The sequence below is a fragment of the Jaculus jaculus genome, chromosome 15 (genome assembly GCF_020740685.1).
Source record: "Jaculus jaculus isolate mJacJac1 chromosome 15, mJacJac1.mat.Y.cur, whole genome shotgun sequence".
In the NCBI taxonomy this organism is placed as follows: Eukaryota; Metazoa; Chordata; class Mammalia; order Rodentia; family Dipodidae; genus Jaculus; species Jaculus jaculus.
The window spans coordinates 1,223,008-1,250,579 of NC_059116.1; the positions used below are offsets into that span (position 1 = coordinate 1,223,008).

Below are 27,572 nucleotides of genomic sequence, written 5' to 3' on the forward strand. Positions count from 1 at the left end.
ATTATAAATCTGAAAAATGGATATTGTTATGAAGATACATGTTTAGATGAACATACATATTTCTTAAAATGATCCTAAAGAAATTTTCCTGCCCTTCTAGAAGTCCATAGAAAAATTACCTAATGATGACATTAGAAGATACACTGCTCAAGTCAGTATGATGACCTCTATATATCTACTGGGAGACTTTGCACAAGCAGAAATCTTATGGAAAGATACTATGAGACAAAATCATAATATCTGTAAATATTCTTCCTTGTAGATAATCTTAATTTAAGATTAAGAAAACTAGGGCTAGAGAGATGGCTCAGAGGTTAAGGCCTGCAAAGCCTGACAACCCAGGTTCAATTCCCAAGTAACCATGTAAAGCCAGATGCAAAAAGTGGCACATGCATCTGAAGTCCATTTGCATGGCCAGAGGCCCTTGTGCACCCATTCTCTTTATTTCTCCCTCTGTCTCTGTCTCTTCCTCTCTCTATTTGCAAATTATATATGTGTGTGTGTGTGTGTATATATGTGTATGTGTGCATATATATATATATATATATATATATATATATATATAATTTTTAGGAAAAAAATATTAAGAAAAATACAAAGGCTGGTAATAAAGTCCTGTATAGTCAGGGTTATAATATTAACACACAGTAAAAAGAGAACTTTCCTATATATCAGCTAGCTCTCCAATTAAAAACGGTAATACAGAATGAATGCTGCTGAGTAAAAACAAAATACATCTAAGAAGAAAATTAACAAGAATATAAAAAAGCATGACCTTTTACTGAAGCCACAGAAAAAATTACACATAAAGTTTTCATAACCTAAAAGGGCAGGGGATTTTTTTCTAAATAGAAAGGCTTTGTAAGCTAATGAAAGAAATTGCCTCCAAATTAATCTGTAAATGCAATTTTCCCATTTATTTAATGTCCTGAATGATATGAATTCTTCAGACGTATCCATGAAATATTTATTTTATTTATTTATTTTTATATTTTATTTTTATTTATTGATTTCAGAGAGAAGGAGTCAGACAGAAAGAGAGAGAGAGAGAGAGAGAGAGCACGAGAATAGGCATACCAGGGCCTCCAGATGCATGTGTCACCTGTGCACCTAGCTTACATGGGTCCTGGGGAACTGAACCTGGGTCCTCTGGCTTTGCAGGGAAATGACTTAACCACTAAGCCATCTCTCCAGCCCTTTTTTATTTAGTGATTTGCAAGCAGAAAAAGACAGAAAGAGGTGGTGGGAATGGAAGGAGGGAGGGAGAAAATGGGCATGCCAGGGCACAATGCCACTGCAAACAAACTCCAGATGTGTGTCCAACTTTGTTCACCCAGCTTTATATATGGGTACTAGGGAATAAAAGCTTGTCATTAGGCTTTGCCGGCAAGTTCCTTAACCACTAAACCATCTCCCCAGCCCCCATGAAATATTTTTATAATATGAAATTAAAGGGAGAGAGAAATGCTATGTAGTTATCATAGTGTTTTTTGTTTGGTTTGATTTGTTTTTTTGAGGTAGGCTCTCACTCTAGCCCAGGAACTCTGTAGTCCCAGGCTGGACTTGAACTTATAGCAATCCTTCTCCCTCTGCCTCCCAAGTGCTAGAACTAGAGGTGTGTGCTACCATGCCTGACTTATCATATAGTATTTGTTGAGCCTTGGGTGTTTTGTGGGTGTGGCCATCAGTTGCCAGAATTGGGTGTGCTGGGATGACTGGGTGCTGCTTAACTCTGCAGCAAGACTATAACCCAAATACTCCCTTGCACCTCAGCTCCTTTTCAGCTAACGACATCAGTCACTTTCCACAATTTTGTGCTCAACCCCAAATGTTCAAAGATGACATGCCACCCCTCAACTGTCATCTACTTTGTGAAAAGATCTTTTGTGTTACCTCCCTTCCTTCTTCATGCACATGTCACACTTTCAGACTTGGTTCAGGCCTGCCCTGTCAACCCTTCTCAGGGCACAGCCACTTCAGTTCACCTATACACAACTCATTGATGGTGGACAGGCTTCAGAGCCTTACTGTGCCCCTGAAGCATGGTATGTAGTGCTCCCCACCAAACTATTTAACCAACACCCACGTACAGGTGCCAGAGAAATCACTTTCCAAATGTCCGTTTCAGTTAGCTTTCCTCTGATCATTTTGGCAGGGACTTGGTTGCTTTACCCTTCCATTAATGTGCGTCAGTTAGAAGTTTATAATAAGCTTGAATAATGAAGGGCTGGCACTAAGCTGTGGCTATCTGAAACTTGTAAAATGGCTTAGGACTATTTTCTATAGTTTTCACAGATGTTCGGGAAACATTACAGTCCCTACCAGCCTGGCTCCTTAGAGATGGCTATAAACCCCACCTGTTAATACTGCTGGCTTAGAAGAAGGGACCGTCATGCCCTGCACCACTTTATCTTTTTGAGAAAAAAAAAGCTTCATTTTACTTGTGGTATTAAAGATGCATAAATAATTCAGCAAGTACTGCTAATATTTGAAATCAAGAGAAATTCCATACTCTTGGTATTACCTGAGGAAACTCACATTGGGACTTGGGGGCACAGAGTCCAGTCCTAGCCACCATGAACCACTTTGTAGCCCAAAGAAAGCTACTTTATTTCTTTATCTTATACTATAAAACTAAAGGAAGATGATCTAATTTGGCTGCATTATTTTCTTTTAATATTTTAAAACAAATATGTGTTTTTTCAATACGCTATATATTCTTTTTCCATATTTTTAATATTTTATCTTTTTCTTTGTTTGAGAGAAAGAGAGGAGACAAAGAAAGTAAAGAAAATGGACATATCAGGGCCTCTAGACACTGCAAATGAATTCCAGATGCTTGCATCACCACATGCATCTGGCATACATGGGTACTGGGGAATAACACCTGGGTCCTTTGGGTTTTCAGGCAAGTGCCTTAACTCTTAAGCCATCTTTCAAGCCCTATTTTAATAGTTATTTGCAAATATGAAATTAAGCTCAAGTATGTAAAAAATAGATTAAGGGGGAAGCTACAAAGACTGATTAATGTCACAAAAAGTTAGGAGTTAGACTAAAACTAAAGTTTCAATGAGAATTCTTGATGTATAAACTTAGCAAGAAGAAATGATTCAGATTTATAGTTCACTGCAGACACTCAAGTTAAAGGTTTGTCAGAGCTTATCTAAGTAGCTGTCATTTTCATAATAAGCAACATATATTGAGTATATCTTTCACATATTAAATTATTTAAATGGTACAAATTCCTATAAAGTAGGTGCTAATATATCAGCACCATCTCACAGACAGGAAGTTGAGGTGAACAAAGTGTACGTTCCTTATACCAGGCTTGACATTTGCCCCACTGTGCTAAGAGTGTTGCCTGAAGGGTTACATGTTTCTCATCTGCCCATTACATCCTTTTGGCCTGATTGTAACCACTCAGCCTGTGTTTTGGCGTTTTTTCACAACCAGAGATTGCCAAGAAAAAAAAAAAATCAATTGTTGTCAGTACAACATAAAGCATGGTATATAAAAAACCACAAATGACAAGTTGGCTTCTGTCACTGTTAAATCATCTATGAATCCAACAATGTCATAGGCAGAAGACAAAAGTTAGCACTCAGGAAACAGGGCAAAGGGAACTTAACCATAAGTCCATCTATATATGCAAGTGGAATGTCCAGAAAGAAGAATAAAACATATACAATGCATTTTGTGCTTAACTCCACTTTCATTACATCAAACTCCACATTCATTACATACTTAGTTCAACAGAAATGATGCTAAAAATAATTGCCAGGCTACACAGGTCCAAACGAGTTCCAGAATAAACCTCAGGCTACGTGATCTATCTAATGTGTCTATCTCCATTTACTCATCTGTCAAATGCAGATTGGGTAAGTGATCTCAAAAGTTTCAAATAAAAAAAAAAACCCTAAAGAAAGTGGAAAAAAAAAAAGTAAACTCAAAGTGATTCTCTGACAACGTAGATGAACAGTGGATAGGTGGCCAGCTCTGATTTGAAAGAGGGAGGATCTCATACTGTTCCATTGGTGGCGACATCCAGCACTCCTGACTCCATGAAGCAAAGAATTCCACAAAGACCAATGTAAGAAAAGTAAAATCACTAAGTGAGCTTCAGACTATTCCTCTTAAGTCACGACCCATTAGTGTGTCTTCCCCACAGGGGACACTGAGTGAAGGGTTCTGGGAGAGTGAGTTCTGTGTGGATTGTCTTCCTGCGATTGGAAGGAGCTTTCTTAAGTGCTGGAGTGAGACAGTCACTCCCATTTCTCAGTAACAGCAACAACAACAAGAAAAATCTTATTTGCACTCTTCAGAATGCTATTTGGTCAAATATGAGGTACCACCAAATGTATGACATACCATCTTACTTTTTTACTGCCAAGACCAAAAAGGTGCCAATTAAGATGGCATATCATAAATTTCTGAGGGGTTGAAATGTGAAAACAAAAATATCTCATAATCAGTTAAACATGGCAGCATACAACTTGGCACACTGCTTCTCCAGTATGCTAGACAAAACCAGGAATCATCACCATGTGAGTCACATGTCCTTTGTAACTGCACCCCATCTCTCCACACTCATCATCACTATTTAACATGGAGATGAAGCTACTTATTTACATCAGAGAGGATTTATGAAAAGTAGAAGAGATTAAATATATACCTTTCCAGTATTTTCTCTAGTCATTATTCCCTTCAAAGGCAGAGTTTGTCTTATGTGTAGCATTCATGGAATCTGTCAAATAGCTTTGACATGTCTAAAGGCCAGAGGACCTCAGTATCTGTCCATACAGAGTTAGGAAGGAGCCTCTAAGTCTCCCAGGACAACTTTTCATTTTGCAGTTGTAGACATAAAGTCTTTTTTTTTATGGCCATTTCCAAGATACAGTAATTCTTTTTTTAAATTTTGTTTAGTTTTATTTATTTATTTGAGAGTGACAGAGAGAGAAAGAGGGAGAGAGAGAAGACAGAGAGAGAGAAAGGGAGAATATGGGTGTGCCAGGGCCCCCAGCCACTGCAAACGAACTCCAGATGAATGCGCCCCTTTGTGCATCTGGCTAACATGGGTCCTGGGGAATCAAGCCTTGAACAGGGGTCCTTAAGCTTCACAGGCAAGCGCTTAACCACTAAGCCATCTCTCCAGCCCTGACATAAAATCTTTTGATAGTACTACTCAGGGTAGGAGTCAGGACATGAAATTGTCTAACCCATCTAGTAACTTCTTGAAACTAAATACTATCCTCAATTAGCCCATTTTAGTCTGTATGTAACAATTTGAAAAAGACCAGTTTACTGAACTTTCTAGCATGTCATGACCATCAAAGAAGACATTAACGTAATCCCAGGATGTAGGTCTACCCTTCTGCACAACTCCACCATAAAACACTGGGCCCTTCTTGATATGAACTTCTCACCCTACCCTAGCACTCTGCTGATTCTGGCCAACAGACATCCCACAACCAATTACCATCAAAATTTTAGACTCTACTAGCCTGGTTCCTTCTGACACACAATGGATGGACTGTCTTCTCTACAGAAATAGACCTGTAGTCATCTTCATGGGGAGGAGAGGAGCTTTAACAATATGTTGCAATTCCACAAAGGTAGTGGGTTAGTGCTCCTTTCTCAGCTTGTCTGCAGTTGCTGTCTTCCAAGCCTAGGGAGGCAGGCAGGGCATTCTTGTCAGAGCTGCCGAGAGCTCCACAGAGGTCTCTTGTGTTCAAACTGAAAAGGAGGAAAGATAGCCCCTCTGACACAGAGCAGCAGTCAGGTGGATGGTGCGCTCACACTCAACAGACCAATGAGCAGCAGTGGAGGTGAGAAGCACCTAGATGCTCAGCAGTGGAGGTGAGAAGCACCTAGATGCTCAGCAGTGGAGGTGAGAAGCACCTAGATGCTCAGAAGTGGAGGTGAGAAGCACCTAGATGCTCAGCAGGTCTGTCAAGTCAGGCCTCCTCTCAGCACTGCTCATGCACACACGGAATGACAGCATGGACAGTGGTCAGGCATTCCTGCTTCTTGGTCTCTCCCTCTCTACTCTCTCTCCCACTCCTGCTCTCCCCATCCTCTCTCTGCTATGTCCTTAGTTCTGTTAGACAGACTAAGGCCAATGCTTAGTGCCTATACACAAAAATTAGAGAAAAGAAAGTAAAGAATGGGCTGGGAGATTGCTCAACAGTTAAAGCACTTGCTTAAAAAGCCCAATAACTTGGGTTTGATCCCCCAGGACCCACATAAAGCCAGATGCACAAAGTGACACATAAACTTGGAGTTTGTTTGCAGTGGCAAGAGACTCAGGTGTGTCCACCTTATCTGTCTTTCTCCCTCTTTCTCTAATCTCAAATAAATAAATTAATTAATTAAAATATTTTTTAAAAATTAAAAAAAAGAAAGTAGAAAAAAGTAAGCAAAGACATCTCTGCCACAAAAAATCACCCCAAAAGGGACTCTAAGTGACACACTAATCTATTCAGAGCCAGTTCCTATGGACACTGAGAGAAAATGACTCTGACTCATTATATATGGATAACTGGAGTCATGTATTAGCAATAATTCAGCACCCCTCCTCCAGCCACTACCCTCACCCTCCATCTTATCCTCACCTTCTCCTGCCATCAGGGGGCATTTCAGGGATACATAGATAGTATTCAGAAGTTTTAAAGATACCTACGGTGGGCGGGAGGGTGGGGATGGAGTAAATCAGCAAACAAAGCTAAGAAAGAAAACCAGAGCAGATGCATAGCAGAGAAGTGAATTTCCCAATCTTGTACTTATTTTTTAATAGTTAGTTCTTAGTCTTACAGATACCCTTTCTCCTTAAATGCTTAAATCACTGAAATCCAAGAAATATTTTGGCTGATGTCCAAATACCCACCATCCTACCCCATTCTTTCTTTCTTTCTCTCTTTTATCTTTCTTCTTTCTTTCTCTTCCTTCCTTCCTTTCTTTCTTTATTTCTTCTTTCTTCCTCTCTCTCATTTCTAAATGACCAGTTGAATGAAAGCAGAAGAGTCAGGAAGAAAAACAAGGGAAGGGATACTAGGAACAGTCAAATTTCTGGCTGTCCACATGTAGTGTGAATATATAAACTAATGCATTTGCAGGTGCCCACAGGATCAAGGCCCAGAAAGCAAAGGCTATCTAACCGTCAATGCTCCAGGTCCAACTGCACACAGTGCACACGGCTGCCATCCTGCATGCTCCTGAAAGACAAAGCCTGCCTTTCTCTGAGGAAAATATAAGAAGCTATTCAATCTCTGTGTGTATTCATGACAAGCAAGAGAAGTGCCAGGACAGAGCTCCAGACTGGCTGCCACGCCCCCACAACTGCACCTACAGCCATCAGTAAAGCAAGCCCAGCAGGCTCTGCCTCTGACAACTGCCAGGTACCTTGAGAGGCAGGCTAGGTCCCCATCCAGGGAATTCCCATGGCAGGGCTGAATGGCCAGGTTACCAGGACACCAGCTCATCCATGGAACTCCTAAGGATGTGCAAAACTCCTGTTTTCTCCTTGGCTTCACTATTGTATGCATACAACTCTAGCAGGAAACAGATGCAGGAAGATCATGAGTTCAAGGTCACCCTGGACTACATAAGACCCTGCCACAAAAATAAATAAATAAATAATGTGATTTTCTCCAATTTTCATTAAGTATATTTCTAGGGGCTGGAGGAATGGCTTAGTGGTTAAGGTGTTTGCCTGCAAAGCCAAAGGACCCAGGTTCAATTCCCTAGGACCCACGTCAGCCAGATACACAAGGGGGCACACACGTCTGCAGTTCGCTTATACTGGCTGGAGGCCTTGGCATGTCCAATCTCTCTGTCTCCCCCCCTCCCTCTTTCTCTGTCAAATAAATAAAAATAAAATATTTTAAAAATTAAAATAAAAAAGAATATTTGTAGTCCTGACTATTGCTTATTTTTTAGTTAAAAAGCATCACTTAATGGTAAAAAAAATCAAACAATACAAGAACATGTCAAGAAAGAAATATTCTTCCTGTATATCAAAGCTGAGGAGATCGATCACTCTAGGTAGCAGGAGACATGGGAGCCTAGAGGTGAGGCTGTTCCACTAGGTTCTTAGTGACTGGATCCTCCTGTTGTCAATTAAAATCTAGGAGTGCCAGTGCCCAATTCTGGGGCAACAGATTGAACTCCTCAGCACACAATCGCAGAGGTTGAGGAGGCGCCAGCTTGCTGATGGGTACATGTGTCCGTAGAGTGCTTCACAGTCAGGTGCCATTCACATGCTCCAGCATCAAAGTAGAAGCAATCATTTCCAAAGAGCAGGAAGGTATTGTCAAGAAAAGTCCTGGGTTAGAAAAGTCCAGGAACCAGAGATGGGTCTGACCATGTGTCTATTCTTTACCAGTCAAGTAAAGTTCAGGATCTCCCACTTATAGCTCTGAAGTTTTCATCCCAGTCCTTTCCTCATTTTCCAGATAATATGGGTGAGGACTCTTGCTTGTGGGGAAGGAACTTTCTATGAATCACTTGGGTTGAAAACATCACACTGAGACTGTTGGGCCAGCTCAGCAGAACAATGGAGTCCTTATCATTCCCATTGGGTGCTGTAGACAGCCTGGACGCTCTCCCCTGTTACTTATGGCCCTCTAACATCCTATCTCACATATTTGTTTCTTAGTTGTTGTAAAGCTATTACATATTTGGGAAGCTTTTGTGGAATGGCTAGAGGCACAGATCATTAATGATGTCTGTGCACATATGCTTTTAACCCAAGCTCACAACTCCTGGTCATGGGGTGAATACTGTTTATCAGTAGTTATTATAGATTCAGTCAAGTAGATTTTATTCCTGTCATTCATGGAGACTTTGTGTTGGCTGCTATTTACAGTGTCGGGATTCTGCCACTTTGGCAACCTTCTGAGACAACATTTTTTCCAGTGTGACAGTGACATTTCAAAAACTCAGTATTTACAAGCAAACGACACCCTCTGGCTCTGTGACAGTGTAACTCAATGGTAGCTGAACAAAGGGTCACTCACTCATCTAGTAATTTCTTCAGGATGCGTTTCCAGCTGCTATTACTATTACTTTATTGTCTAGATGGCCCTTTGCTCTTCGGAGGAGAGCCCAGCCACCAAGGAAAGCCCTGAGAGCCATGCTGGAATTCTGCCTTGTGAGATCCTGTGCAGGGGATCTGCTATGAGCTGTGAAGCAAGTCTCCCAATATCTCTGAGCCTTGCTCCCCATTTGCCACAACGTTACATTGTGAGCTAAATGACATTTGTCTTCTTTCTAACTCTAACCTTCTATCTTTTAGTATTTCAAAATTACAAACAAAAGCCAAGCTCAGTATGGTCATGATTAACTTCTTCTGACATTTTACTTCAAGGTTATAAGAAAAAGAATCATGTGAAAGGCACCAAGAGACAAATCCTGCCTACTCATCTCATCCACCTATTCCTTATTCCTCCCCATCCTGTCATTTAAGTCACAGAGCATGAGCCTAGGGACAAGATGCATGGGGCAATGTGCTTCTCCTCTGAGCACCAGGCCTTCTCAATTTGCAGGAGGAACCTCCTCTTCTTCACCACTACCAGGGATTAGAGGGTTACTACAAATGATAGGTGACAGACCACATGGGACATACGCACTGCACTGCTGTGCTATGCACTCACTTGTGGCAAATTCAAAGGCTGCATCTTTAGTGGTCCATCATGACCTCTTATATACATACAAATGGCTGGTACCTCAGAACCTCAATAGAGATTCCTTGTCTCTCACTGGCATAGATTCCCTGACATAATAAACTGGCACATGCTTCCAAAGATGCTACCCAACTCATCAGTAAGAAGAGGGCACAATGTCTGTGAGAAGAGCTTGTTATCTTTTGGATGTAACAAACACTCCACCAACTTTATTTAGAGTAAAGAAGAGAGAGACAGGGGAAATGGCAAAGCTGGAGTCAAAAACTATTCCCATTTCTGGGGCTGGAGAGATGGATTTGTAGTTGAGGCATTTGCCTTTGAAGCTTAAGGACCCTGTCAATTCCTCAGTACTGATGTAATCCAGATGCACAAGGTGGCACATGTATCTGGAGTTTGTAGTGGCTAGAGGCCCTGGTGCCCCTTTCCCTATCTGCCTCTTTTCTTCTCTATCTCTTTCTCTCTCACACACATAAATAAATAAAATTTTAAGAGAAAGTATTCCCATTTCTCTCATTATTATTAGTGATAATAAAAAGTGAGTCTCAGTTCCTTCAACAAATGGGACTGGATTAAAAGCAGCTCATGCCAGGTATGGTGGTGCACTCCTTTGATCCCAACTCTCTGGAGGAGGATTTCTTTGACTTTAAGGCCACTCTGAACAAGAATCTACCTCTGAATACCAAAAAGAAGTTCCTGCCTCACAAGGTGGTTATGATGAATTAAAGTCAAGAAATTTATTTGCACCAGAATATTTAAATAAACTATGTGTTTGCACACAGTTGGTGCTGTTGTTGGCACGGGTATTCATTTGTTCATTCATCTACTGATTCTGGAGCAAAATACTACAGAGTTTGTGTTAGGCACGAGAGATAAAGATGACAATACTAGGCCTTGCCAGTCTCTGGCTTAGAATATAATAACGGTGAGAAAACAGAGCACAGGGCCGGGGAAGTGGCTCAGTGAGTAAAGACACTTGCTTCAGAAGCACAAGCACCTAAATCCAATCTCCAGCACCCAGTTAGAAATGCAGGGATGGCTGTGCATGTCCATAACTCCAGCCCTGACAGGGAAGAGACAATATTGCTTGGGTTTGCTGGTCAGTGTAACGAAAAATCAGTGATTCCTGGTTCAATGAGATACTCTGCTCTGTCTCAAGGAAATGAAGAAGAGTGATAAAGGAGGCCACATGGTATCCTCTTCTGGCCCCTGAACACATGTGCTTGGGGTGCACACATTTGTACATACAGGTGCACACATCACATACTATGTATCACACACATGCTGAAGAAAGGGCAGGGCAGGGCAGGGCAGGGCAGGGCAGGGAAAAGTAGGTTAGGGTTTTTATTTGACAGAACAGCAATCATGACTTGCATCCTCAAAACAAATTCAGACAAGTCTTACTTGGTGGCTAATGGGGAGGACTGAAGGGAAGGTCTACACTAGGGACTTTTTGGCTGAGACAGTTAAACAACAGTGATGCTGACAGAATCCTTAAGGGACAATGTCATAGTGGTGGCAGCTGTTGACATTGCTCTTTGCCACATGTCACTCTGTCCATAACGAATTTTTTTTTACCACCAATGATGTGTCATACCACTTACTCTGCAAATGACAGTTCTAAGCGGGTGAGCTCAGTGCGACAGTCTACACAGCTCAAAAGCAGTGGTAACAGACATTTTCACGGGACTGAATCACATCTGTGGTAGCATAGAGGACGGAATTTCAAGGAGTGGTTTGGTCTGAGTTAACATGTATTTCCCATATTATACATAAGTTTTATTTGATATATTTGTCTAAAATTCATAATGTATTCTTTGGTTATTTTGTTCTGTGTGTACATGTAGCATGTACGTTTGTTCCTATGTTTATGCGTATGCATGCATGTTAAGGCAAGAGGACAACCTCACATGCAATCGATTCTCTACCTTCCTCTTTCTTCCTCCCTCCCTTCTTCCCTCCCTCCCTCCTTCCCTCCTTCCCTCCCTTCCTTACTTCATTCCTTCTTTCCTTTCTCCAGTTTTTCAAGGTAGGGTCCCACTCTAGGCTGACCTGGAATTCACTATGTAGTCTCAGAATGACTTCACACTCACAGTGACTCCCACCTGTGCCTCTCGCGTGCTGGGATTAAAGGTGTGCACCACCACCTGCTTCTACCTCTTATTGAGACAGAATCTCTCACTGGCCTAGAGTCCACCAACTGGCTAAACAACAAGCTCTAGGAATCCCTTTGTCTCTGCCACCACAATTCTTGAGTAACAGATGTGCACCAGCATTTGGCATTTATGTAGATACTGGAGAGTGAACTCAGGTCCTCATACTTGAAAAGTTGAAAGCACTCTACTGTCTCTCAAACTCCATAGAGCATTTTGTTAAATAATAATTTATTTTGAATACCATATAAAGAATGATGTTTTGTTATGGCATTTTTCAAGTAAATTATAGTTTTTTGTTTCCCTTTTCATCTACCTCAGCTTCCCCTTTGTACCTGTTCCCACCATAACCTCCTATTCACTTTCCTGTAGGTTCCCTTTATTCTCCCCTGTGGACTTATACAGTTGTTCCCCTCCCATGGTTTCTATTTCAAATCATAGACCATAGTCACTCCCACCTCCCTTATTTACATACATATAAACATGAAAAGTAAGGTTCTCTCTCCACATATGAAAAAGAATGGGTCATTTTTATCTTTCTGGGCATGGGTTATCTTACTTAGTATGACATTTTTACAATTCTGTCCTTTTTCCTGAAGATTTCATAATCATGTTTTCTTTATAGCTGAAAAGAAAATTCCATTGTGTATATGTGCCACATTTTCATTATCTAGTCATTGGTTGATAGCATCAAACATTTCTATGTGATGTTGAAATCTTTATGTGTCTTGAATTCTTGCTTCCTTAGGAAATTAGGGTGCTGATTGTAAACAATTGTCCTATCTGGGACTCAAATTTTATTATCATGAAACTTGTGTCCCTGGGAACCATGAGTGTGGCACAGGTAACACTGCATAATCTCATGGGCTCAGGTAAATCCAAGTGGAACCAAATAAGTACTTGTTTCATCCTATCAAAAAAAAAAAAAATTATGGCTAGAGAGATGGCTTAGTGGTTGAGGTGCTTGCCTACAAAACCTAAGGATCGATGTTTGACTCTCCAGATCCCATGTAATCCAGACATACAAAGAGATCAAGCATGCAAAATCTCACATGCGCACAAGGTGACACATGTATCTGGAGTTTGACTTCAGTTAACCAACACACTATAATACCTGCAAGATTTTTTAATTAAAATATTCTACTTATCTGCAAGGACCAGAGAGAGAGAATGGGAGCACCGAGGCCTCTTGTCACTCCAAATGAACTCCAGATGCATGTGCCACCTTGTGTATTCAGCTTTACCTGTGTGCTGGGAAATCAAACTTGGGTCATTAGGCTTTGCAGGCAAGTGCCTTAATCCCTGAGCTACTCTCCAGCCCAGTACCTGCGAGATTAATGCATAGGACACTCCATAATTAAGGATTCTACTATCATTTCTCCTTTGGATTAAAAAAAAAAAACTGTTTTGTAGACATCCATTATTGATCTAGTCTTCATTGGACAAAGGCCTAATTACTAGAACCTACAAAGAACTCAAAAAATCTAATCTTCATTCCACAAAGAGAGCCTTAAGGCAAGGGATTTAATCTGACAGAGCTCTGCCTGCTTTTTTTTTGGGGGAGGGGTGGTTGAGATAGGGTCTCACTCTAGTTCAATCTAACCTAGAATTCACTATGTAGTCTCAGGCTGGCCTCAAATTCACAGCAATCCTCCTACCTCTGCCTCCCCAGTGCTGGGATTAAAGGCATGTGCCACCATGCCTGGCTTAGCACATGCTTTGTATGACTAACATAGTTTGTTTTTTGGATGACATGCCATTGTTTTACTGGGAAGACTTTACAGGTCTCAACGAAGTTTAAAAAACAATCCCAACCAATCCCCAAAATGAGTTAAAAGTCTGATCATGGTTGGTGTTTTTAAGTTTCTTTGAATAATCATTTAAGAGTTAAAGCTGGCAGGGCGTGGTGGCACACATCCTTTAATCCCAGCACTCAGGAGGCAGAGTTTGGAAGATCTCTGTGAGTTCAAGGCCAGCCTGGGACTACAGAGTGATTTCCAAGTCAGCCTGGGCTAGAGTGAAACCCTGTCTCAACAACAACAACAAAAGACAAAGCTGGATACTAGCGCTTGCCTGCAACTTTGTTGAGCTTATGTTTATTGTGACTAAACTCTCAATATATGCTTCATATACTTTGGTTAGTATGTATTTGTATGTAGAGATGAGGGGAAAGAGAGGAAAAATGAAAGGAGATGAAAGTAACTTCTCATCGAAATCTGAGAAGTGCCAGCTACACAGCTAAATAAAAATAACATATCTACTGATTTGTAATATAAGAATACAATGAATGCACTGGGTCTCCAGAGGTCTGCAATATGATCTTTGGAAAAGGTAGCTTGCCAATTTAATTGAGGTAGGAGTTATTTAATTTTTTTACAGGTATAGTTTTCAATAAAACTACATATGCCTATAATACTGCATTGGCAGATGTGTCTCGATTATTAGAGGTGGGCTCAAGGGAATATATACAATGGATCTTGCAATCCAAAAGCAGCTGTTGGGGGAGGAGGGGGCTGCAACGATAGGGGAGGACAATGTACCACACACACATGTTCTTTAAGTGCAGCAATGTTTTGTTATTTTACTGCAGGTGTATTACACAGATGAAATTTAATAACTTACTGTATACAATACCAATAAAACTGAAAAGATTCAGTGCCCTGCTGCTCATTATGGTGGTACAAATGAGCTGGGATTATTCTGTGTGCATGCACAGTCAAACACCAACACACAGAAACACCCCCTCCCCCCCGACACACACCACATGTAGCACTCTGGGGTTGGTCACTGCTTAAAATCTGCATGGCATTGCCCTACACTTGTTTTCTCAAGTTCTCTCACTGCAGCCCACATAGACATAAACATCACTTTGAGGTGCTCTGAAAATAGGATATGCTATTTTAAAGTTACAGAAACCCCTTTACTGAAAGATGTCTTCTGAGAAGAGAAGGTAATAGAAATGAGGAGCATACATATTTCACCAGACATTGTGACAATGGATTCTATTCAAGGCATCAAATGAATTGCCAAAAGATGGACTCTCCCTTTACTAAATCCAAGAATATCTGACACAAGTTAAGTGTGATACTCTGAAACAAGCAGTATTTGTATGATAGAAATACTGAAGCAAATATAACTCAATAGTCCTGTCTGGTTCAGGAATCTATCTTCCCATGTTCTGCTTCTGTTAGGTAATACATAACACACTGAGCATTAAAGGGCCATGTCTTAGGATACTGGTTTTAGCATATGGCTTATGTATGAGGGAAAGCACATGGAATGAAATCTGTACATTCATTCAAAGCAAGTACAAAATTTTTCAAAGAAGGAATGCATGTATTTTAAGTGGGTTGCTGCAGTAAGGCACTGCAGTAGACTCGATCTCTAATCTTTCCTAAAAGACCTATTTAAAAAGGAGTGGTAGTGCACACCTTTAATCCCAGCACTTGGGAGGCAGAGGTAGAAGGATCACCATGAGTTCAAGACCACCCTGAGACTACACAGTGAATTCCAGGTCAATCTGGGCTACATCAAAACCCTACCTCAAAACAAATACAAACAAACAAACAAAAAAAAAACCTTTAATAAGTCTTTTTTATTTCAGTGGAGGTGATTTTGCTGGTAGTTTCCAGTGTTGATGATAGTTTAATTTTAAGTTTCAGTTTTATGAGTTGCAGTAGCCGGGCATGGTGGTGCATGCCTTTAATCTCAGCACTTGGGAGGCAGAGGTAGGAGGATCGCCGTGAGTTTGAATTCCAGGTCAGCCTGGGCTAGAGTGAGACCCTACCTTGAAAAACCAAAAAAAAAAAAAAAAAAAAAAAAAAAAAAAAAAAAAAAAAAAAGTTACAGTAAACATTTCCATGGCTATGGATGGATATTAAGATTGACTTGAGTCCAATAAATTAGTTCTTGGGCCATTCCACTTTGGAAAATTACCCTGGTGGTAGACAGCGACTCCCACAGCCTTTCTTTGAAGAATAAGCTCCATGGCTGCCCTGATTGCTATGCCATCCCCAGCTATATGTCAACATAAAACTATCTCAGGCACCCCTCTGAATTACATCAAAATTTGTTAACTCACTAGCTGATTTTCCTTTCTCTATATATAATAAAAGTGCAAAAATAAAAGGGCTGGGGATGTGGCTCGATTTGTAGAGTCTTGCATAGAATGCAAGAGGCCATGGGTTTAGTCTCCAGTACTGCACCAATCAGACATGATGGTACAAAATGGTAATCCCAGCATTAGGGAGGTAGAGGCAGGAAGATTAAAGTTCAATGCCATCGTAGGGTATATAGGAAGTCAGAGGCCAGCCTGGACTACTAAAAATAAGGAGAAAATGTAGGCAGAGAGGAAACAATGGGGAAAAAAACTGAAGAATTAATTATTATAATCCTAATTCTTAGTGTATATTAAAAACATCATAATGCTTTTTTATAAGAAATAGTTAATCCTCAAATCCTAGTGAAGTTACAATTTGGATACTAGATGTCTATTTTTTTGATATTCATAAATCAACTTAAAGCAAGTTTGATGATTTTTTTTATATACTAGTTTCCCTAACTGTGTAAAATTGGCTAATTCTAAACATATGCCATGTCATCTCACCTAGTTTACTAGTAGTTTAAATGTCATAAACAAACAAACAAACAACAACAACAACAAAACACAGGGTCACATTTAAGAGTCTTCTAAAGCTATGTTTTTTCCAGAATAATGCTGTATAAAGTCCCTGTTTTTTGAGAACAATAACCTAGTCTATGATGAACCCAGATGTGGTGACAATAAACCGTATTCTGCCTGAACTGTACAAAATTAAGATCAACATGTATTCTACACATTTTAAAGAAGGTGTTCTTGCTATTGCTAAAATGTGAATTGGCATATCCATCCCAGTCTTTTCACAGGAAATCCTTATTGACTTTGAGGAAATCGCACATGCTAAGTCTGAGGATGTTACTGAATACATTATTCATACTTTTTTTTTTAAGGCAGGGCTGGCCAGACTGAAATAGAATTGCCATCACCTATGCTACCAATGGACAGACCTGAGTGATGCCATTCTATGGTAGGTACTATGTTAGGTCCGATTTTTTTAGGGACCCTAAAACAAACTGAGCATAGCTTTAACCCAACATGGATCTCAGAGCCCAGAGCGCAAGCAGAGGCTGGGGCAGCAGGAACTCCAAACTAGAGAAACACTGGCTCTGAGACCAGACCTTTCCTAATTCAAAATTAGAGTGAGATTTTGGATCTGCTTCACCTGTTTGAGTATCATTTTTTAAGTAATTAAGTGAGGATAATTAACAGTTTCTCCAGAGGTTTATATTGGCACCCAATTTTCACTCCCTGGCATTCCTTCAATCTGAGTGCACTCTACCATTCTTAAATCCATACATTTTGACATTAACTCTTCAGCCACATCTGAATTGGGACAGGGGATTATTTCTGTATCTTAATGATTCTTGATGTATAGCAGCACAGCAACCCACCAGCAAGAGTTGGTCAGCCACCTTGGGAGGTGTTTAAGAGCAACTAACCAAACATACAAGGACAATATGGGGGTTGTGGAGAAACTCTGGGGCTTTTCTGCAACATTGATCTAGCAATGCACAACATAAACTGTTAAAAAGGCTCCAAATTAAAGCAAGAGATTACTGCAGTTCAGTTTGCAAAGACACATACCTCTGACTGCTTCCTGCAGTTAAAGCTTTTCTGACCATCAGCCTGGCTGCAATTAGTTCTTTTATCAATATACTATAAGAGATTTGGCAAATGCTTTAATGCTACCAGAAGCTTCCAGGTAAGGAACACATGAAGATCAAGGGTTATTGGTGTATATGGAACATTAAAACAAGCAATGTTATAATGAACAATGAAAGAAAATTCTTCCTTATAGAACACTGCCCGCTATACATAGAGGAGAGATGATGGAACTATTTTAAGAATCCCAGTTTGAAACCCACTGATTCAAGCAAGGACAATCCATGCATGCTAAAATCATCCCTTCAAAGGCTTTTTGGGAAAAGGTATATTTGTCTAGTGCCAAAGGGTTAGCATAAAGAGCACTTGCCATTTGCAATGTAGGAACTTTTATTTATTTATTTTTAATAGCAGCATGAACTGGGGTATGTCAGTGTAGCCAAGTGATCAGTCAGAATCCCCGTGAGTGTCAAGTCAAGACAAGATGATATGAAGCATTCCAGGTCATCCATGAGCTCCTCCAGCCCACAATGTTCATCCTGAACCTGAATAAATCTTTATACCTAATTCTCAATGTGAAGGCATGTGAGTGATAAACAAGTTCAACACCATTACAAGGACATAATCCTACAATTCCAGGAAAGGGCTACCTTAAAAGGCAAATGGCAAGTCTTTTTGAAGTAATCATCCACCAAAAACTTAACCAACCAGCCATACAAACAAGGAAATCAGGAATTGCTTTTTTGAAATTTATAAAGAGATAACAAAACCAAATGCTATGCATAACTGCAATGTTAAAAAAAAAGCTGGGTCCTGGGGAGATGGTGACAGGTACTTCCTTAAGCCTATGAGCCCAAGTGCAATACCTTATCCACCCTTGTCAAGCCAGGTGCAAGGAGTGCTATAAGAATCTGGTATTCCATTTGCACTGGCAAGAGACCCTGGCATGGACATGTGCATGCATGCACATGTGCATGTGCACGTGCATACACACACACACACACACACACACACACACACACACACGGTGGTGAACACCTTTAATCCTAGCACTTGGGAGAGAGAGGTAGGAGGATCGCCACGAGTTCAAAACCACCCTAAGACTACACACTGAATTCCAGGTCAGCCTGGGCTAGAATGAGACCCTACCTCAACCCCCAAAAGTAAAATAATAATAATAATAATTTTAAACCTAATGAAAATATTTTCATGAGGTCAACTGAAATCATGTGAATAAAATTAGGATGAAAACATTGTTGGTAATTTCTTTAGGGGTATAATCGTGTTTTAGTTAAGATAGCCAAGTGTCTGATTTTTAAGAGCAGCATATTGAAAAATCTAGTATTAAAAAATCTTTAGATCTGGCACTTAAAAAGTTCTAGTTCTAAAAAATTTATATACATGCAGGTATTATACCATCACAAAGCAATTACAAGTGTTAATTGTTTATATACATAGTAGGTGGATGGCATTTCCTTTTATGAGTGTTTCAACTTTTCTGGATGCCTATACATATGCTACATGAAGGGCTGGAGTGATCACTTAGCAGTTAAGGCACTTGCCTACGAAGTCTAAAAACCCAGTTTTGATTCCCCAGTACGCATGTAAGCCAAATGTACAAGGTGGCACTTGTGTCTGGGTTTCATTTATACTGGCTGAAGGCCCTGGCATGACCATCTCTATCTTTTTCCCTTTTGTTCTCTCTCTCTCTCTCTCTCTCTCTCTCTCTCTCTCTCTCTCTCTCTCTCTCTCTCTCTCTCTCTCTCAAACAAATAAACAAATACATAAATAAAATACTTTTAAAAACCCACCACCAACAACAAAATGCCTGGCTACTCAAAATGCTGAGGCAGAAGGATCAACTGAGGTGAGAGGTTCAAGGCTAGCCTGGGAAATAAAGGAGTGAGGTGAGACAGAAAGGGAGGGAGAGAACCCTCTGGGATTGTACTTTAACAACCATAAAGATGCCAGCAGAGGATGGAGGAAGGGTGGAGGGTTATGACAGAATCTCTTTTGTTCCCCTACTTAGTACCAAACACTTCACACTACAAGGTCAGGTAATTAATCAATATAATGAAGGGTGGGTCCTTCACCCCTTGCACTGGCCTTGGGTGTCTGAAACCTTCATGACCACAGATTTCCCATCCTGCTCTTCAACCCAGTACCTTCAAAATATGAGACCAGGACATGAGCCTGTGGTCCTAATAACACACCCAGGAGAAATGCAGGCGGCACATGACAGTCTCTTCTTCCCTGAGGCATACATGTTCTTCAGGCAAAAACGTCAGCTATACATGTAAACCTGTGTCTTTTTGTTGTTGTTGTTTGTTTGTTTTTTTGTTTTGTGACCTTCTGGGCCATTCAAGTTACGAGGAAAGGCTTTCTGCTGGGGAGATAATTCAGCAGACCTAAATTTGATCCCCCAACTCCATGTAAAAGGTCAGAAGCCCAGAACTCTGAGGGCAAGACAGGAGGTGGAAACAGTAAAATTTCCCAAAAGCTCTTGGGGAGTATATCACAGACCAACCACAGAGGGAGAATCTGAAGAAACTGTGCCTGAAATGAGGTAGAAAGACAGAGAACTAACCAGAATATTTACCCCTGAATCCCACACCCTGACCATGGCACGTGTGCACCAGTGCTCACACACACACACATAATAACAACATCCTTTTTTGAAAAAAGGAAGGAAAGTTTCAAGGGCTTTTCTTAAATAGTCCTTCCTGACTTTCCTAAGCACAAAAAGCATGCAGACAGTAGATTCACATGTACTGTTACTAAAACTTCACTCCCTTCCCAATAAGTACTAAAAGTGACACTGGGGGAAAAAAAAATATTAGGTCTGCCAATTTTTAACCTGCCAAGATAAAGTAGACATAGCCCCTGTCTTCCAGAAGTTTCTGGAATTCTAATTAAAACCAGCATTCAACAATCACATAAAAAACAGCAAGTTTGCAACAGTGGCATCAAGGGAAAGCAAAATGCTGGAGCGGAAGGCAGCAAGGACCTGTATGGTTGAAGCTCTAAGGAAGAATGCATGGGACCTGGAGTGAGCACCAAGAACGAACACTCAGGCATAATACCAAGCTAAAGAGCAACCCAGGTCTTGGATTCCACAGCTCTTCACAGCATTTTCACAATAGACAAAAAGAGGGTGCTGTGTCTTCTTTGATTGTGTCCTTTCTATTTTGACTTTAGACAAGAAAAAAACATAAGAGAGCAAAATTTTTAGAATTGTCAATTGCAAATGCCTTTTGTATCATAAATCTAAATAAAAGAAAAAGCTAATTCTTTAACATGTTTTCACTTTAGTGTCAACCAAATATTCCATTTGAATAAATCAAAAATTAGTAGGAATATGAACAATTTATATGACATATAGAAAAGACAGGTTTACAGTTTTAAAGTTTTTTTCTGAAATTAAAAAGAATATACTGGATTAAATCTAATTTTCAAATCCTGCCCATCAATTACTTAAAATATCTTTATCAGCACATTCCCAGTTGATTACTTTCTGAAAACGGAAACAAATATGGATGCAGGTGATGCTTGGCCTGCACTAGAGAAAGCAAAGTATGGAAGGGGATGATGGTGAGATGGGGCATTCAGATGCGGGGCTTTGTATAAAAATTTCAAGGAATCTTGCTGGTTTTCAACATATCACTAATATTCACTGACTTTTAAAATGCAGGTCATATGTAATGCATTTCTATGTCTCGAATAATCAAATTAAGGAATGACATCTGAAAGTTATGTCAAGGTCAGTAAGGTTGCCAGATTTTGAACATGTGCCACTGAAAAGGAATACATTTCCACAGAACATCCTAGAAGAGGATCAAACTTCATGGTATATCAGAATTAACAGGGACACTCTTAGAAAAACTCAGGCCAACCCCCATGAAGCTAATTTGACTGGTCTCAACCCTCAGATTTCTGGCTATCAACGACCCCCCTGTCCATCTCTTATGCCTCTCTATTCCAGGTAATACTGGAAAAAGAAAAACACAACTCCAAATAAACAATGTTGAATGAACTTGCATTCAGGGGAAACCTTCTGCCCTAATGACTATGATCTGTGTCAATCTCATCTTGCATTCCAAACCAGTAGATTTTGGCCAAAAAAAAAAAAAAAAGAAAGACTTTACAGATTGCCAACCATCCTACTTAAAGCAAGAAAAGACAACTAAAGCAAAAGATTATATATATATATTCAATTATATATATGTGTGTGTGTGCGTGTGTGTGTGTGTGTGTGTGTGTGTGTGTGTGTGTGTGTGTATTTTTCTTTCTGGTACTTGCAATGAGAGCCATTAGAAGTTAGGCACTGTTCTTAAAGCATAAGGTTCAGCAAGCTTGTGAAAAAGTTTATTTCCACCCATTTTTATTTCTGTCAGATTTTCCATTATAAATTTTATTTTCTCTGCCAGTAAAAGTAGTATGAGGTTGCAATTTGGCAAGAAAGGTTTCAGGCTGGGTGTGATTTCCATACATCAATTTATTGTAGATTAGTGTGCCCACATTTATTAAGAACTTCAAAAAGTTCTTTTGGCTATTTTTGTCTTTTGGCTTGTTTTCTATATAATCTCCAGTCTCAAAAATGTCACTATGTGTATTTCTGAAAATTTCATATGGAAATGTATTGATTCATTTTAATGGAAACAAAATAATTGATAATAAAGAACATGCTATCTTTTTTTCTAAAATACCAATTTTAGAAAGCCATGTCTATCACTACTAACATTGAAAATGTAAGAGAAATACACACACATACATATATATATATATGTACATATATACATATGTTACAAATAAACATATGAAGCCATTATGTTGAAACACTACATATCTCACAATACTATGCCTTCAGGACAGCATTTTCCTACCTGTTGCTTACCAACACTGCTTCTGTAGGACAAACAAAAAGCCACTGGGACTGAATAAGCATGTTCCCATACATCCCTTCTTATCCCTGTAGGTTCACAAGCTACATTGTTCTCACATTAAAAGGCAGCTTTGGCACTCCTTAAGGCACATCATCTATAGGTTTTCTGTCCAGCATCTCAATAATGTAGTAAACAGGAGAAAACAAAAGCTCACCTCCCCAAGAGTCACTCACCTTGTTACACAGTGGGAAATCATTTCGGCTGTGATCTGCTATTTAGACTTGAAGCCCAAGACACAGGGACTCTGCCTTTCTTTCTGGTTTGTATAGCTGGTATAGTAGACAGGGATTCAGAGAACAATGCAGCTCAAGAGACATTGATTCACTGAAAGACACACTCTGGTCTGTCCTATTCTCAAATTGCATAGCAAGCAGAAACCCAGACATGTCCACTTTCTCATCTCCAGGACCTATTTCCCCACATAGGGGACTCCCAACCTTTCCCTGTTCCTATTCTTCAATATTGCCCTGTTTATGGATGGACACTGCTGAGACCAGATGCATAGTCCATTCTTGCCAGATAAGCAACCATGAGCAGAACCAAGAATTCAGGCGCCTCTACACACCGGAGCTAGATGCTGGAGGCTTCTGAAGCAAAGCAGACGCAGTCCTATCCCCATTATACAAAAGAATTTCCCTGGATATGAACAACTTCAAAGGAACCTCCCAAGGCCAAGAAATTTAGCCCTCATGCACACCAGGCAGTCACCTCTCTTCCCCCTTTGGCCCTTTCAGCTTCTCACCTTGTTATTGCAAAAACAAAAATTAAGTTCAGTTCCACCAGAGAGAAGTATTCCCCACCAGCAGAGGGAGGAGGGTCTGTGTTCTGCACACAGACAGACTCACACGGACAGGATGATGTGTTCCCAAGTTAAGGGGCCTCAGGCTTACTCAGCAGAGGAAATCTTTGTGTCTGTGAGGAATCACGCCAATTCCTATTAGTAAGAAAGGATACAGGGGCGAGGAAGCCTATTCTTTCAGTGACCAGCCAAAGGGGCCCAGGGAAAACAGAGACCTGTGCCATGACCATCTGCAAAAAGGAAGGATGTTGTCAACTTTCTTCTCCCCAAAACTCTGGCGACCTCCGTCCTGACCCTCAGAAACCAGATCCACAGGAACAGCCTTTTCTGCAGGAATTGAGAGCTTTATGCCAGAGACCCAGCACTGCAAGGCTTGTCGCCCAGGCTATCTGCCCCAAACATGTGCACTCACATTCCAAAGATGTTTCCGTTGCACTGGAATGGCTGTAAATTTCTTTCCTGCAGAATTCTTTCCAAACAAACTGCCATCAACTGCACTCCAGTTCTACACCAAGCACTGAGTACCTCTTTTGCAACAAATCTTTGAGATACAGAGGATGACTGAATTGGCAACTGGGCTAAAGGAGTCAACTTTAAAATTGCAAATGTATACAGGGGAAAAAAATTTAAACCAACACACTAAAATTCCACCTTTCACAATAGAGAAGTGATACATAAAGCAAACTTCTTTCAGAAGCTATGCTACAATTCTAAAGTACATGTGTGCTTACATTTCTCAGAGATATATTAAACAGGTTGTTTTAAGAATTCCAAAAGAATTTTTTTTTCATATCATTAAATAAACTGGGAGGGTGAGAGAGTTCAAAAAGGAAGCTTTACTTTTTCAACAGCAAAAAGGATGTACATTCTCTTTAGATGAATAATAAGATAGTAGACAGATTTTAATAATAAAGAGTATTATTCACTTTCAGCAACATTTTTCGAAAGTAACATGTTAATGTTTCTCAAGAAATCGTGCAATCTAAAAATATACATATTTTAAATATATAAATGATATTAAAATCAAGAAAGAAAACATCTATTAATTTTCAATTATCTTGTGAGAATGCTTCTAATGCTTACCAATGCCTGTTGGTAGCATTTTCAGAAATGGACTCCCTCTGGAGAGTTAAAAGTCCACAACTGCAGAGTGCACACAAACACACACATGCTATACCTTTGTATTACACTGGCATTTTATTATTTAATTAAAGTACTCTTATTTTTCTAGCTCATGCATGCTTCCCTTGAGACGGCTTTGCTGTTAGCCTGCTGGCCTTGACTTCCAGCCAAAAACAATTCAGAAACAAAAAGGGACAACAAATCATATTTTCACAGACATTTTTATACTTCAATACCACCCTGTTTTCACACAACATCATACAGCCCCTAAGAAAAACGTTAATTTCGGGCAACAGCCACCTGAACCCAGGATCTGACACATGGCTCCGCAAAGCATTTCTTGCGTGAGAAATTCTTAAATTCTTAATTGCAAATAAACTCCTTTAATAGACCCACTTTCAGTGACACTGCTGGTTTGCAAACAGTGGATCAAAGAAACAAAACCAAGCCAGTGGATATAGTTCTGACCCATCAGAGACCTAGAAAAAGGTGTTTGTTAATGTTTAGTTCTGAATCATTTCACCCCTGAAGGACAGTCATCAACAGATATGGCTCTCTGCATCTTAGGGTTACAGCTGAAAACGCATAATCAAATTTGCAAAACATGCTGATTTCCCAGGTTAATTCTCTCACCTCCTCCCCAACCAAGAGTGGCACTTACCTGGTGGCAGCCCTGTATGTTTGAGTCTCTCCCATAAGATGAATATGAGCCCCTTTCTGTTTTACCTGCCAAGAGAAACAACAACAGTATAAATCCTGCTTTTCCTTAAAAAAAAAAAAAAAAAAAAAAAACTATCCTGCAGGTAACAGACAGCGAGTTCTCGTCCCCGATGTTTACATACGTAAAGTAGGCACTACTGGCAATGTATGCAAGCAAGAGAGGGAATAACACTTCCTCACTCTGGCAACGATAAACTGGAAAAAAATTTCCTTCATTCCTATTCTTAGCCAAACTGTTCCACACTTCCAAAAACTGTCATTCCAATGGCCTCCACTTTCTCTAACAAACAAATTGTCATTCCTTATTTTCACTTTCTTTCTTTCTCACAAAATTTGAACAATTTCATTTTTATTTACACAGCAGGCAAATGATCTATGTAATGACCCTAGCCTGGTAATTCCCATTGATTATATTGACACTTAATGAGGAGGCCAAAGCTAATCAATCACAGGCTTTCCAGATGGTGAATATAGCAAAAAAAAAAAAAAAGAAAGAAAGAAAGAAAAAAAAAAAAAAAGAAAGAAAGAAAATTCAAAATTCTAAGTCTCTCTCCCTTCTCTTATCCACCCTCTCTTTTTCTTTGTCAAATTCCTATTCCAGAAGTGAACCTCATCATAATCAAGCTAATAGTAGAGCACACACTTATTTGTGAAAGAGGTATTTGGAAAAAATCACCCACTCCGAACTCACTTCAGTTTGTACCAGCAGATCCAGGAAGACTAGGGATCAGAGAACTGAATGTCTTATTTCATCTTTATCAACCCCATATGTATCTCTTGACTGCTCTATAGACATGTATAGAAATTCTAATGGCACTTAGCTACACATGTGTATAAAACCAAGGCTGTATCTTTCCTTCTATACAGAAGAAATCACAGTACAAGAGATCTAAGTAGTTGAGCCCAGTTGAGGAGTTACCATAAAAAATAGGCCATGCAAGATAAAAGTAGTTAGTGTAATGACCAGGTGGGCCAGGCTTCACCCCACCCAAGACTAATGGACCCTCCTTCTTCAACACTAGAGCTTTGAGGCATATAACACTTTATATATGGCCTTACACTATTCTTTTATTCCAACAAGAAAATTAAAAAAAAAAACTTGTATTTGAAGGGCTGAATCAATATCCTTCTACATTTTGCACCAAAGTTTCCTCATTCCAACCTATGTTAACACAAATGCTAAAGTAATAGCCCTTTTATCTTTTAGTTCAGTGTCAATGTTATCAGTGTATGCCCTCTCGACTACACATAGAAAACGTATCTTTCAGAAATTTTATGTCTGGTCAAAAGTGCAGCTGCTATCTATGTTACTATACACATATCAAATGGAAGGCAGCTTTCAAAGAGAGACAAGTCCAAGTCTTAGAACTGACCCACTGTATCGAATATTAGCTTTTTATACTGATTTTAATAAATCACAAATTTGGGAAAACAAGTCTTTCATTTCTGACATAGTGTTCTGTGCTATGTATAAAGTATAAAATCAATGCCTATATCAAGTTTCAATTCCAGAGAAAATGAGACAGCATCACATTTTATGTCAGTCTTGGGAAAAAGAAGAGAGAAACTCTCTCTTGATGTGATGGTGCAGGTGTGTTTACCTGTGTCCACAGTGCACACAGAGACCTTAATCATCTGAATAGTGTAAGGTACAGTTATTCTTAAACTATTCTTTATAAATAACACTACCAGAGAAAGCTTGGCTTTTAAAGTCTTCAGCTGTATGAAAGGACACTAGTTCTCCCTAAAGCGCGAACATCTAAAAAGTCCTTAGAACAACAGCAAAAGGCATTCACTGTTTAACCACTTCATGGACAACACATAGGCAGACAGACCAAGGGACAGAAAAGGTAAGCTGCCTTAGCTTGGCAAGAAATTGAACATCTAGTGTTCTGGCTGGGTAATAAATACAGTTGGATGAAGAAAAGTGTGTGTGTGTGTGTGTGTGTGTGTGTGTGAGAGAGAAAGGGGTGGGGGAGATCTTCGACAGAATTTTACCTCCTAGTATTATTTTGCCTACTCAGCTCCAACACCTATAGCTGGATTTTCCTGCTGGGACAAGTCTTAACTTCATATACATAAGTGGAGCTATTCCTTCTGATAGGTCAGTGTAAATACTAACAGCCAAATAAGAACAAGTGAGTGTGAGAGAGAAAATGCAGAGGGAGAAAGAGAGGAAGAATGGAAATGAAAGAGCAATGAGCTTGGTAGGGAGGGGAGGAGACCGGAGAGAAAAGGGTAAGAATATGAATTCACAAAGCATAGAGTCCCCAAATTGCACATGGCTCCATGGGACTGGCATGCTTTACTGCCATATCAGATACAGACTGCTTAATCTTAATTTTGCTTGTTAAAAAATATTTATCCAGATACAAAAATAAACCCACTGCAAATTACAAGTTGTCAGGGTTAAAAATCTACTCCTGTTTGTGTGGGGGTGGATGAGAGACCAGCACA

The 27,572-nt window shown here is 39.8% G+C and overlaps 1 protein-coding gene across 13 annotated transcripts in view; it reads right to left on the minus strand.

Annotated features, from left to right (window-relative positions):
* Tcf4 (transcription factor 4) overlaps positions 1 to 27,572 on the minus strand; it is a 349,556-nt gene that overhangs the window by 144,468 nt on the left and 177,516 nt on the right. For 8 of the 13 annotated variants that reach the window (XM_045135203.1, XM_004654754.2, XM_045135205.1 and 5 more), the window contains one exon: positions 25,057 to 25,121. In XM_045135203.1, the coding sequence (XP_044991138.1) occupies positions 25,057 to 25,121 (65 nt within the window). Of the gene's footprint in view, positions 1 to 23,216; positions 23,323 to 25,056; positions 25,122 to 25,237; positions 25,347 to 27,572 lie in introns of those variants that run through there. The other 5 variants (XM_004654757.2, XM_004654756.2, XM_045135209.1 and 2 more) reach the window with 3 other exon arrangements.